The sequence below is a fragment of the Nansenia antarctica genome, assembly GCF_963989245.1.
Source record: "Nansenia antarctica genome assembly, chromosome: 16".
Classification (NCBI taxonomy): domain Eukaryota; kingdom Metazoa; phylum Chordata; class Actinopteri; order Argentiniformes; family Microstomatidae; genus Nansenia; species Nansenia antarctica.
The window spans coordinates 12951684-12965778 of NC_137686.1; the positions used below are offsets into that span (position 1 = coordinate 12951684).

At 41.8% G+C, this 14095-nt stretch overlaps 1 protein-coding gene and 1 pseudogene across 2 annotated transcripts in view; one reads left to right on the forward strand and one right to left on the reverse strand.

Annotated features, from left to right (window-relative positions):
* Positions 1-1721: 1721 nt before the first annotated feature.
* The window catches only part of LOC308171964 (testicular spindle-associated protein SHCBP1L-like), a gene marked incomplete at both ends in the record, with an annotated part of 43177 nt that continues 30803 nt past the window's right edge, over positions 1722-14095 (forward strand). The window contains 3 exons of the mRNA XM_080546876.1: positions 1722-1931; positions 2293-2461; positions 2809-3001. Coding sequence (XP_080403002.1) covers positions 1722-1931; positions 2293-2461; positions 2809-3001 — 572 coding nt within the window. The remainder of the gene's footprint in view (positions 1932-2292; positions 2462-2808; positions 3002-14095) is intronic.
* Positions 4920-14095, reverse strand: part of LOC308171650 (ATP-dependent RNA helicase A protein-like) — a 31060-nt pseudogene continuing 21884 nt past the window's right edge. Inside the window, exon 28 of the transcript in view lies at positions 4920-5112. The product of the transcript in view is annotated as an ATP-dependent RNA helicase A protein-like (transcript). The remainder of the gene's footprint in view (positions 5113-14095) is intronic.

Below are 14095 nucleotides of genomic sequence, written 5' to 3' on the forward strand. Positions count from 1 at the left end.
TTTGTTCGTCAATGTAACGTTATTTGCTGAGTTATGAAGCGAAGACGTCAGTCTCAGCTGTTAGCTAGCTATTTAGCTTTTACTTACTGTTTAGCTAACGTTGGCGTTATTATAGTTATTATAGTTATTATAGTTATGTCATTGTAACACGATGTAAGAAAAGTACTAGGTCACACCCGATTTTTGTCAGATATGCTCCAGTCAACACAGCTTGACCTTACTAAAGCTGTTGAGCTAATTGAAACACTACAACAGACTCTAAAAAACTATTGTACTGAGACATATTTTGATGAGCTTTGGATTGAAATACTCAACACCTGTGAAAGTTGTAACATTTCTACAACTCACACTCATAAGAGGGCAAGACGGATAACAAAGAAACTTAAAGGTAGTGTTATCACGTCTCCACTAGGACAGCACACAATACCAGACAGCAAAAAGTATTTTCTAACTAAAATATTTTATCCTGTCATTGATTGCATGATTGGTGAAATGCAAAGACGATTCTCTAGCTTTAACTGTCACATCATGCAGGGTATCCAGGCACTGAATCCATCCAGCAGCAGCTTTTTGAATGAGGAGGCAGTTAATCTTTTAGCAAATGCATATGGATCAAATGTAGATAACCTTAAACACGAACTGCAGCAGATTAGAAGATTGTTGGATCAACAAGCAACAAATGGAAAACAAAGTTAGTTAATTTTTTGGATCCATACAAGATGGTTTTCTTGGAGATGTTCAGATTATGTAAAATAGCTGTAGTATTGCCGGTCACCAGTGCAGCATGTGAGAGGAGTTTTTCCAACTCTTAAAATAATAAAGAATCACCTGCGCTCTACCATGGCAGAGAATAGATTAACAAGTATTGCAGTTCTCAGCATTGAGTCTAAACGTGCAAAAGCTCTGAATTTGGATGAGTTTGTGAAGCGATTTGCTGCACAGCATAGCAATCGTCGCATTCAGCTTTTGTAAATGTATTTATTTGTATTTTTTTATTATTAATTTTTTTAATAGCAGATTTTGTGGCAAGGCAAGTTTATTTGTATAGCACTTATACAACAGGGGCAATTCAAAGTGCTTTACATTATTTAAAAATACGTTTTTTAAAAATGTATGTAATTAGGAGGATTTTGAATTCAATTCTCTGAGAGACTGGTAGCCAGTGCAGGGATCTCAGGATTGGTGTAATGTGTTCAAAGTTCTTTGTTTTTGTTAGGACCCTAGCAGCGGTGTTTTGGATGAGCTGCAATTTACGAACAGCTCCTTTAGATAGGCCTGTTAGTAGACTACAATACTCAAGTCTACTCCAAACAAATGCATGGATGAGTTTTTCAAGGTCTTGCTTGGACATGAAACCTCTCATTCTTGTTTGTTCTGACGATCAAGTTCAGCGCGCATTGTTCATGTTCCTTGTTTATTGTCTCAGAATGAAAGAGATAATAAAATGTTTTTTTCTCCCACAAACCTATGTCTTTGTAATAATTTACTGGATGAGAGAGAAACCTGTACACACATGCACACACTAGTTCTATATGTAGAACAGGCTGTAAGGGATGATAAATATACATAAATGTAAGACATTAAGATAGCCACTTATCAAAATGATGGCCACACTAAAATATCTGCTTGCCACCCCTTTGCCACCCCATGTATAAATCTCTAGAATCGCCACTGCTGATCTGACCGGCGACGAACCTTCTGTCATCACTCCTCAAACCGTCATGAGCAAAACTATTTTCAGCAGAGGGAAATTTCTCAGAAACAATCCCGACGACGACGACGACGTCGTCTTCGAAGATGATGATGATGATGATGATGGTTGTGAAGAGGAGGCTCACATGTTGCCCCAGATCTTCATCTCCCACCAGGCGCAGACGTACGACGAGCGGGTCGCCCTGTTCTGTGATCAGATGATCGCCAAGCAGCGTTCGGTGAGTCAGCTACCTTAGCTAGCTAGCATGGCTCTAACTTTGATAGAAGTAAAAACAATTTAACACATCGTGACGTTAGAATGATAAGGTTCTATATCAATTTTTGTCAAAATTGAGTTTTTTACATAATCTGATCCATTAGGTGTTTATTAATGCCTGTGTGGTGTTATTTTTTAAAATGTTGACATTTTTGAGGTAGTAATTCATAAAATACAAAGGTTCCATCTCACAAAACATAATGGAATGTAAAAACTTTGACGCTCAATATCTCTGAACTGCCCTAAACGGAGATAGAACCTTATCATTCTAAGCTCACGATATAATTGATAAACATCTCATTTGTCACTGAATGGACTTTTAGGCAGAAGAGGCGGATGCAGCGATCGCCGTGTACATCGTTGACAAACTGGCCAGACAACAGTCTTCTTGGACCGCGGTGTGGAAAGTTGCCCCCGACCTCCTGATGCTTGATATTGCTGATGTCCATCTGGTCAACTGCGATGATATTGTCGGGGACCTGCCTTCCATCGGTGTGCTTGTCGAGGTATCAAGTGTTGTATTTACTTTGACTGAATCAAATTGAATAGCGGGGTGTGTGGCTGTTAGTGTACAAAGTCAGAGATAGATGACATTCGCTCGCAAGTTCGTTGCAACCTTAACTATGCTTAAGTGTCAGCAACACTTTCTTTGACAGGGGCTCCCTCTAGCGTTTGAAACAAAATACACAGTAGGCCACATTCAACTGTCAACCTCCAGTTGCAGTTCATGGTTGTTTGAAATATTAAGAACAATAAACACTTTATTTCATTATCTCCTCTAATTTGCATTATTATTATTATAATTGTGTATGTCTAGGTCAACTGTTCACCATGTGAAGACAAAATGGTCCCTCTTCGAGTGTCAGTCTCTGTGGCGGAACCATTCTCCTCCAATATCACCAACCTGCCACTAGAGCTGGTTGAAGAGGTCCTGAAGGAGCAAGATAACTTTGTGCCAATCTTGGATGTCTATCCTGTACAAGGGTTGGGCCCTGCTGTGGATAGCATTGCAGAGTGCCTGGAACATGCAAGGTAAATACTAGGGGGCGGCAGTGGCTCAGGAGGTAGAGCCGGCGTCTAAGGTTGGCAGTTCGGCGGTTCAAACCATGGCTGGTTATGTGTCAAGGTGTCCTTGAGCAAGGGTCGCCAGGGTCGCCATCTATGGCCGCATAAAATAACAAATTCCAACAATTGACTGACAACTTGATTGCATGGCAATAAAACGTTTTTTTTTTTTTTTTTACTTTGTATTATTATTACTATTGAGGATATCTGAACATTGAAACCCCAAGGTTTGCCAGAAACAGATAAGCCTGGTCTTTGACTACATACAAATCTAAATAGAAAACCTAAATTGGAGGTTGCATTTTAGTCTAGATTTAGGCTTACGGCTTTAGTTTAGGCTTAATCTGTGTCTAGGTCCTCTGCAGCTCATCCAGAATGCTGCCTCCAGTCTGGTGTTCAATCTCCCCAAATTCTCCCATGTATTTGTCGCTTTGGACAAAGGTGTCTGCTACATGCCAACAATGTAAATGTAATGCAGTGTAGGTCAGCTTTTGACACCTGAGATCTTGTGCACAGAATTCTTGCAGGTTAGAGTACAGCCTGTATGAATCTCTCTGCTGCAGGTTTTTCTACGATTTGAGACTGTGACGATGAGGAGCAGTGTGAGGAGTACGCTGGGCTCATTGAGAAACGCCTTCAGCTGTGAGTAATAACCATGTTTACTATGCATGCAATTGGAAATATGACTCTGTCTGTGTTTCTTTGACATACCTTGATTACATAATCATCATTGACAATTGGTTGTGATTATTTCTCAGTTTGGTATTTCACTTTGTGGTAAAATTATTATTATCTTCACAAAATATAATGTTAAAGTGACATTGACACCATTGGCGGTATTCTGATTAATACACAACATCGTCTGTATATATTAGTTCATAATTAGTGTATAATTCGTTCATTGATGTTCGTGCTGAATCAAAGAATAAAGACCACTTCAGGGCAGGACACTTCATGCTCTGTTCCAGCTACTACGACATCCAGGATGGAACCATTACATTTGTTGTCCTGTTGACCCTCTCTCTTGGTTCCAGATGGGCACAGGTGGGGGTGATCATCCTAATTGTCCCAGGAACCATAAGAATGGGTCAAATTGATGGACTCGCTCTCTTCCTGGTCGACCAGCAGCCTTTTTGGTTGTTGTTACTATTTACTTTAACATTATTTCCATTTAACATATTATTCTTTAATAAATCTCCTGTTATTGTTATCCATGTGTCGTCTCCCTTTTTGTCACCTTGTCAAGAGCCAGGCAAGCGTAACATCGGCCGACAGCGGTACTTGACTCGAGAACTGCTGTGCTAACTGTGTTTGTTGCACCCTATGTACAGTTCACTTTACAGTTCGCTTAATATTGTCATGTTTTTTGCACTGGCTCCATAACAAGCATTGTAATAATTGAAAATATTTACATTAAAATAATACTGTTAAAATTCCTCATGGCTCTTTCATTGTGCACACCAAACATCATTAACAGACAACAGGTAAAAAACAAGTTTTAATCAACAGAATCTTCTAATGGCAGCAGACCTGGTCTTTGAGTTAGTACCCCACTCTGGCCAGGCCCACAAGATGACATGAAATCAAGTTTAACATAACATACAAAAAGACATCTAGTCTCGACTCTAAAAAGTCTAGAGAATATAGTTCATGACAATATTTTGGGATTTTAATAAGTGTCTTGATGCTCAATATGTTCTGACATGGTACAGTATAAATGTCCTCATCTACGGGACAATAAAGTTATGAACATTTTGAATAGGAAGTAAATAAAACTTCTCTACATGACTGAAATGTCCTAATAACCAACACAGAAGAATCAGTTAATGTGACGCCTTACAAACAGGACATGAGACCTACTTCGACTAACACCCACTCCTCACCCTCACCACCCGCCCCTGTTGCCTCCTCTGTAACCACCACCACCACCTCCACCTCCACCGTATCCTCCTCCTCCTCCTCCACCATAACCTCCTCCTCCTCTGTATCCTCCTCCCCCACTGTAACCACCTCCACCCCTGTATCCTCCACCTCCCCTGTACCCGCCTCCTCCACCCTGGTAACCTCCTCCCCGACCTCTGTACCCACCACCACCGCCGCCGTCAAACCTCGCCATCTTAGGAGGCCGTGGGCCATCTCCAAACCTGGAGGGAGACAGATAGAGAAGGACAGACAGAGAAATACAGAGACATAGAGTAAAGGAGAGAGACAGAGAGAAATCGGTTATTTCCTGTACTCATAACAGACACATACTACACTACTGAACATGACATCACTTAACTCCAGACAAGACATTCCCGCCCCCCTGTTCTAGGCTGGTTTTAGAGCCAATGTTGATCATCTACACAGAAGACGCTGCTAATCCATTATTGCCATTTCATACACTATGTCTGGCTGGCCTGCGGTGGTTTATAAGACTATAGCCCTGCCTCAGAAACAACCGTAAGCTCCTCACCGATACCTCAGATCAGAATCACAATCGCTTTTGTTACGTCCCAGTGTACAAGTACACAAGAGTAACATTCTTTGGCTTTGCTTCCTCAACATTATATTGCAGCAGATCACAATAATAAAGTACAGTAATAATAAGTGATATAGTAAGTACTAATAAAGTAATAAAGTGATAGTAGTACCAGTCGTACTACAGTGGATTCATCAGGGCAAAATACAATACAATACAATGCAAGTAGTCAGAATATATGTATTATTGTAGTGTGCGTGGGGTTGGTTTGGGGGGGGGTAGTCTTTTGTTTTTTTTACCAGTGTATTTCTCCAGCAACCTACCTACCGATCTTAATGCCTACAGATCTACACTGGGTTGTTTCAACACAGGGCCTATCATAATTGCCGATTCCCAGAGAGCTGAGAAGGAACTCTACTCCGACCACGTGTGGTGGTCATCTGGTCGTACCGTGCGTTGTTGGCCATGAGGTTCAGCCCTGCGGCCGAGGGCTTGGAGATCTGCCGTATGAGGTTGAGCAGGCGCTCGTTGGTGGGGTCCAGCTGCCTGATGTACTCAGGGTCTTTGCTGACCTCCACCACCAGGGCCTCCATGCCGGCCCGCAGCGCCGCGATGCCCCCAGACACCCCGTGGGGAACCTGCAGCTTGATCCTGGGAGGAGGAAGCTTATTATTGGATTTGATTGATCCTTTATCTGTACAGGAAGATCTGACTGAGACCTGAGTCTGTTTTACAGAAGAGTCTTGTAAGACCTGTTACAAGTACATGGCATGACAGGGAATACCATCAAATAAACATCCTGACAGACATAAATATTAGTAAGAGATAAATATCATTGTAAAAATGTTGTTATCATAAATGGTCTAAGACTGTCCATGCTTGACCGTGAGGATATTCATGTTTGATCAGAAAAGCCGCCCCCCCCTACACACACACTCTGATGAACAACCCCCCCCCCCCATAACTATACATATCCTATTTTGTCTACAATATCAAGTTTTGCACTGTCACAATTTGAACTTCTGGTTAGATGCTAAACTGCCTTTTGTTGTCTGGTACTTGTACTCGGCAATGACAATAAAGTTGAATCTAATCTAATCTAATGTATGTCAAATATTGGCAGGGTAAAAAACGATCCATTCCAGGATTGCACCAGTTAAAAAGCCACTGACCAGTCATCCAGCTCGGTGACGTCTCCGGTGGAGGTGATCTTCTTGGAGGCGAACAGGATGAGCTGCAGAGGGCTGACCAGCGTCATCCCCTTGGCTGAGATCGCTCAAGTACGGATCTGATTGGACAAAAATTAGACCCGAGAAATGAGACCAGTGATGACACGTTGATACAGCTCAGGGCGCCAATTACTGTGTATATTTCAACGACAACACATCATGTGTCTCCATGACACACTGGATGTTAAACATGAGAAATGTAGTCAACGTCATAGTTGAAAGCTCTAAGAGAGAACATAAAGGTCCAAAATGTGCGGAGAGAAAAAGGATGAAACAAATATAAATAAACACCTTTTCCGAAAAGACAAAGAAGGGCGATGGGTAGGTCATGTCCTGGCTGCTGAAGGGACAGTTGACGGAGGACTTGTGTATGAGGGCGTTGCGGCCCTCGGTGGTGAGGATCTTCCTCTTCTCCTTGTGGTAACACACGTTGGGGTAGGAGCCGAAGGTCAGCAGGGAGATGACCACGTCCAGGTTGTTGTCGGGGCCGACGTTGTTGAACATCTGAGTCATCAGACACTCTGCAGCCGCCACGTCAAACCACACATAACAACAGGAAGTGGAACAGTATAAACGTGAGACAGACTGCTGTGCTATGAATGAATTTAACTGTACAACTAAAACAAAACAACTTTGTTTTAGCTGTCTTTGTTTTAGTTCTCTATTTTTCCAGTTTTACAATGACAACAGTGTAGTAGATTTATTATTATAGTAGATTTATTATATTATTATTATCATTATTATTATTAATAATAATAATAATAATAATAATAGTGAATTTATTCTGTATAACACTTTTCTCATCCCTGTAATACACTACATTCTATGGAGAGAACAGGAATAGATATATAAATACAAATGAACACAAAAACATAGTCAGTAAAAACAACAATAACAAATAGTTTAAAAAGCAATGTTTAAAAAGACGGGTTTTGAGGGATCATTTGAAGGATTATCCCGATGCCGTTGTGGTTGTTCATGTATACCGTACCTTCGGGGAAGCCAGAGTTGATGAGGATGTCCTTCAGCTGGACCTTGGCCTCCCAGGTCATCCTCAGGGTGGACATGTTGAGCCTCTTATGGTCACAGAACCGGGCCTCCGCGTCCTCTCCGCCCATCCTGCAACCACAGCACCACTTAACAAGGCTCCCTGCCACTGCCACTGCCACACACCTCCACTACAGCACCACTTAACAAGGCTCCCTGCCACTGCCACTGCCACACACCTCCACTACAGGGCAGGATGGTGGAGGGCAGGGCTCACTGTAATGCATGGAAGGGAACGAGAACTTCCTCATTCCATTCCGTTCCATGCATCACAGCGAGCCCTGTCTTCTGATTTCCACCTCCACTGTTCATTTGTCATTCCTTGAGTGTGAGTTATGAGTGTGAGTTATGAGTGTGAGTTTTGAGGGCCCGAACACAAGCACGGGGCTGTTAGGTGGCCTGCTCTGAAGGCTCTAGACCCACCTGACTTCGTCCCAGGCCTGGAAGACGGACAGCAGGGCCACGTGGTCGGAGAAGCGCGTCCCCGCGTAGTTCCTGTGGGCGAAGCCGAGCCGCCGGCCCTCGCTGACAAAGGGCTCCGGGAAACAGGTGGCCGCCGAGATCGTGCACACGGCATCACCAACACTGGAGGCCAGGAGAGACCAGGAGAGACCAGGAGAGACCAGGGGGTATAGATATCTTAGATATCTTTTTGCTCTGCTCAGCACTATATGCTGAATTAAACTGGGGGCCCCTAGTGAATTGTACGGTACTGATTTCTCACTGAACTATTCATCTGAAATAAGGGGAAGGATTTGACTGAGTCCAGGTAGAATGTCTGATCCTACCTGAAGATGCAGCCCATGATCATCATCTTCCCCAGGCGAGGCTCGATGGGCAGCTTGGCCAGGATCCGGCCCAGAGGAGTCAACTCATCATTGGTGTCCAGAGCATCCAGTTCTATATGGAGACATGTCAACATCAGGTTCTACATGGAGACATGTCAACATCAGGTTCTACATGGAGACATGTCAACATCAGGTTCTACATGGAGACATGTCAACATCAGGTTCTACATGGAGACACGTCAACATCAGGTTCTACATGGAGACATGTCAACATCAGGTTCTACATGGAGACATGTCAACATCAGGTTCTACATGGAGACATGTCAACATCAGGTTCTACATGGAGACATGTCAACATCAGGTTCTACATGGAGACATGTCAACATCAGGTTCTACATGGAGACATGTCAACATCAGGTTCTATATGGAGACATGTCAACATCAGGTTCTACATGGAGACATGTCAACATCAGGTTCTAATGATAAATGACAGGTTAACCTACTGGGTGGAATCAAAAAATCTGCTACAGTTACCAGAGTGGATTTAGAAGAGGGAGAGGTACTATGGACCCTGTTATATGCTTGGAGGATGACATTAGAAGAGCTCAAGTAAACAAAGAGGTAGTGGTAGCAGTCTTTTTTGATATTGAGAAAGCATATGATATGATGTGGACAAAGGGCCTGTTGATAAAACTGCAGGAAATGGGGGTTGGGGGCAGAATGTTCAGGTGGATTAAGGATATTTTTGTATGAAAGGAGCCTGAGGGTTAAAATTGATGGGGAGGTCAGTGCTAGATATATAGCAGAGAATGGAACCCCCCAGGGAAGCATTGTAAGCCCCTTATTGTTCGATATTATGATAGATCATATTTTTAAAAATGTACAGGGAACTGACGGAGTGGCTTTGTTTGCTGATGATGGTGCTATGTGGAAGAAGGGGAGGAATGTAGGTTTTATTGTTAAGAAAATGCAGAATGCAGTTAATGAAGTCCAGCAATTGGCTGTACTGTGGGGATTTAGGATTTCGGTAGAGAAGACCAAGGTTATGTTTTTCTCAAGGGGGAACATTGGTCCTGAATTTAAAATTCAGTTGGCAGGCAGAGAGTTGGAAAGAGTTGAGGTTTTTAAATACCTCGGGATGTGGTTTGATAAGAGGTTAACTTGGGCCTTCCACATACAGGAGATGGAGGCTAAATGCAAGAAAGTTTTAAATATAATGAGGTGCTTGTGTGGAGTTGAGTGGGGTGCGTCTGGGTCTGCATTGAGAGCAATCTACACTGGCATGATGAGATCAGTATTTGATTATGGCTGTGTGGTTTATGTGTCAGCGTCTAAATCCACATTAAGGAAACTTGATATGTTGCACAATCAAGCTCTGCGCATTTGTAGTGGATTAGCTAAAACTTCTCCGATAGCAGCAATCCAGGTAGAGGTGGGCGAGATGCCTTTGCATTTGAGAAGAGACCAGCTTGCTCTGGTATATTGGGCTAACCTCAAGGGACACAGTGGGGACCATATTGCACAGCCAGTCCTGAGGGATTGCCAAGAGAGGCTGTATGAGGGAGGGAAAAGCTTTGGGTGGACAATCCAACATAAAGTAGTAAATATGAGCATAAGCAATTTTAATATCAGCCCCACGGTGGCATTCCCTGCAGTCCCCCCCTGGACATTTGAAGAGGTGACAGTAGATTTAGGACTGCTTGAAGCAAAACAGGAAGGGGGAGTAGATAAATGGAGGGTACAGGGATACATTAGGGAACAGTATAATCAGAGGTTGATTATCTTTACAGATGCATCAAAAAGGAGTGATGGGAGGGTGGGAGTAGCTCATGTGATACCGGAAATGGGTCTGGCTATAACAAAGAGGCTGACGGATAATTTGGCGGTTTACACAGCAGAACTTTTAGCCATATGGTTTGCCCTGTTATGGGTTGAAAGTGTTGGGTGTAACAGGCAAGCAGTAATAGCATCTGACTCCAGCTCTGCTCTTTTAAGTATGCAAAATGCATAATCAGCATCCAGGATGGATATTATTTTAGAAATTTTACAATTAGCAAGTGGGATGTTAAAGGCAGGTTTTACATTTTCTTTCCTGTGGGTGCCAGCTCACATAGGGGTGGAGGGAAATGAGTTGGCTGACACCTATGCCAAGAAAGCAGTAGAAAAAGAGAGAGTGGAGGTGGAAATTAAATACAGTAAGGCAGAGGTAAAAAGTATTATAAAGGCAAAATTGTATGAGAAATGGCAGTATATTTGGAACAGTGGGACCTCTGGGAGACACCTTTTTTATTTTCAACCAAAAGTGAGGGTGGATAATAGTACATGCAGGTCCAGGCGTGAAGAGGTGGTGCTGGCCAGGTTAAGGATTGGACATACCAATTTAAATAGTACCCTGTTTTTAATAAACAAGCATGCAGATGGCAACTGTGAGCAGTGTCTATGGAATAGACCAGAAACAGTGGAACATGTTTTAATACACTGCCAAAAGTATCATAACGAAAGGCGTAGGTTTATTGCTCAGGTGGAGGAAAATAAAGAAGTATTTGAGATGAAATATATTTTACAGAGAAGGGAAGGGAAGATTTTAAAGTTGTTGTTTTTCTTTTTAAGGGAAACAGGGCTTTTAAAAAGAATTTAAGTTAGTAAAGTTAAGAAGCAAGTCCTGTGCCACACTCCAGTCCAGCGGTGGCGGTAATACACCAAGTGGTTGTCAACCGCCAATTGAAAAAAAGAAGAAGAAGAAGAAGAAGTTTACCGCACAGCTGATGCTGATTAATCAATTAAACCTGAGCTGTGTTTCTGGTGCTGTGCAGTGTGGAGCCTGTTGTTCAGGTAATGTTACATGTGGTTTTAACTAATTATGTTATTACGTTTACAATTCATTACCTATTGGATATGTTTAGTAAATTAATTGATTTTTTGTTCGTCAATGTAACGTTATTTGCTGAGTTATGAAGCGAAGACGTCAGTCTCAGCTTTTAGCTAGCTATTTAGTTAGCTATTTAGCTAACGTTGGCGTTATTATAGTTATTATAGTTATTATAGTTATGTCATTGTAACACGATGTAAGAAAAGTACTAGGTGACACCCGATTTTTGTCAGATATGCTCCAGTCAACACAGCTTGACCTTACTAAAGCTGTTGAGCTAATTGAAACACTACAACAGACTCTAAAAAACTATCGTACTGAGACATGAGTTTTGGATTGAAATACTCAACACCTGTGAAAGTTGTAACATTTCTACAACTCACACTCATAAGAGGGCAAGACGGATAACAAAGAAACTTAAAGGTAGTGTTATCACGTCTCCACTAGGACAGCACACAATACCAGACAGCAAAAAGTATTTTCTAACTAAAATATTTTATCCTGTCATTGATTGCATGATTGGTGAAATGCAAAGACGATTCTCTAGCTTTAACTGTCACATCATGCAGGGTATCCAGGCACTGAATCCATCCAGCAGCAGCTTTTTGAATGAGGAGGCAGTTAATCTTTTAGCAAATGCATATGGATCAAATGTAGATAACCTTAAACACGAACTGCAGCAGATTAGAAGATTGTTGGATCAACAAGCAACAAATGGAAAACAAAGTTAGTTAATTTTTTGGATCCATACAAGATGGTTTTCTTGGAGATGTTCAGATTATGTAAAATAGCTGTAGTATTACCGGTCACCAGTGCAGCATGTGAGAGGAGTTTTTCCAACTCTTAAAATAATAAAGAATCACCTGCGCTCTACCATGGCAGAGAATAGATTAACAAGTATTGCAGTTCTCAGCATTGAGTCTAAACGTGCAAAAGCTCTGAATTTGGATGAGTTTGTGAAGCGATTTGCTGCACAGCATAGCAATCGTCGCATTCAGCTTTTGTAAATGTATTTATTTGTATTTTTTTATTATTAATTTTTTTAATAGCAGATTTTGTGGCAAGGCAAGTTTATTTGTATAGCACTTATACAACAGGGGCAATTCAAAGTGCTTTACATTATTTAAAAATACGTTTTAAAAAAATGTATGTAATTAGGAGGATTTTGAATTCAATTCTCTGAGAGACTGGTAGCCAGTGCAGGGATCTCAGGATTGGTGTAATGTGTTCAAAGTTCTTTGTTTTTGTTAGGACCCTAGCAGCGGTGTTTTGGATGAGCTGCAATTTACGAACAGCTCCTTTAGATAGGCCTGTTAGTAGACTACAATACTCAAGTCTACTCCAAACAAATGCATGGATGAGTTTTTCAAGGTCTTGCTTGGACATGAAACCTCTCATTCTTGTTTGTTCTGACGATCAAGTTCAGCACGCATTGTTCATGTTCCTTGTTTATTGTCTCAGAATGAAAGAGATAATAAAATGTTTTTTTCTCCCACAAACCTATGTCTTTGTAATAATTTACTGGATGAGAGAGAAACCTGTACACACATGCACACACTAGTTCTATATGTAGAACAGGCTGTAAGGGATGATAAATATACATAAATGTAAGACATTAAGATAGCCACTTATCAAAATGATGGCCACACTAAAATATCTGCTTGCCACCCCATGTATAAATCTCTAGAATCGCCACTGCTGATCTGACCGGCGACGAACCTTCTGTCATCACTCCTCAAACCGTCATGAGCAAAACTATTTTCAGCAGAGGGAAATTTCTCAGAAACAATCCCGACGACGACGACGTCGTCTTCGAAGATGATGATGATGATGGTTGTGAAGAGGAGGCTCACATGTTGCCCCAGATCTTCATCTCCCACCAGGCGCAGACGTACGACGAGCGGGTCGCCCTGTTCTGTGATCAGATAATCGCCAAGCAGCTTTCGGTGAGTCAGCTACCTTAGCTAGCTAGCATGGCTCTAACTTTGATAGAAGTAAAAACAATTTAACACATCGTGACGTTAGAATTATAAGGTTCTATCTCCATTTTTGTCAAAATGTACTTTTTTACATAATCTGATCCATTAGGTGTTTATTAATGCCTGTGTGGTGTTATTTTTTAAAATGTTGACATTTTTGAGTTAGTAATTCATAAAATACAAAGGTTCCATCTCACAAAACATAATAATGGAATGTAAAAACTTTGACGCTCAATATCTCTGAACTGCCCTAAACGGAGATAGAACCTTATAATTCTAAGCTCACGATATATTGATAAACATCTCATTTGTCACTGAATGGACTTTTAGGCAGAAAAGGCGGATGCAGCGATCGCCGTGTACATCGTTGACAAACTGGCCAAACAACAGTCTTCTTGGACCGCGGTGTGGAAAGTTGCCCCCGACCTCCTGATGCTTGATATTTTTGATGTCCATCTGGTCAACTGCGATGATATTGTCGGGGACCTGCCTTCCATCGGTGTGCTTGTCGAGGTATCAAGTGTTGTATTTACTTTGACTGAATCAAATTGAATAGCGGGGTGTGTGGCTGTTAGTGTACAAAGTCAGAGATAGATGACATTCGCTCGCAAGTTCGTTGCAACCTTAACTATGCTTAAGTGTCAGCAACACTTTCTTTGACAGGGGCTCCCTCTAGCGTTTGAAACAA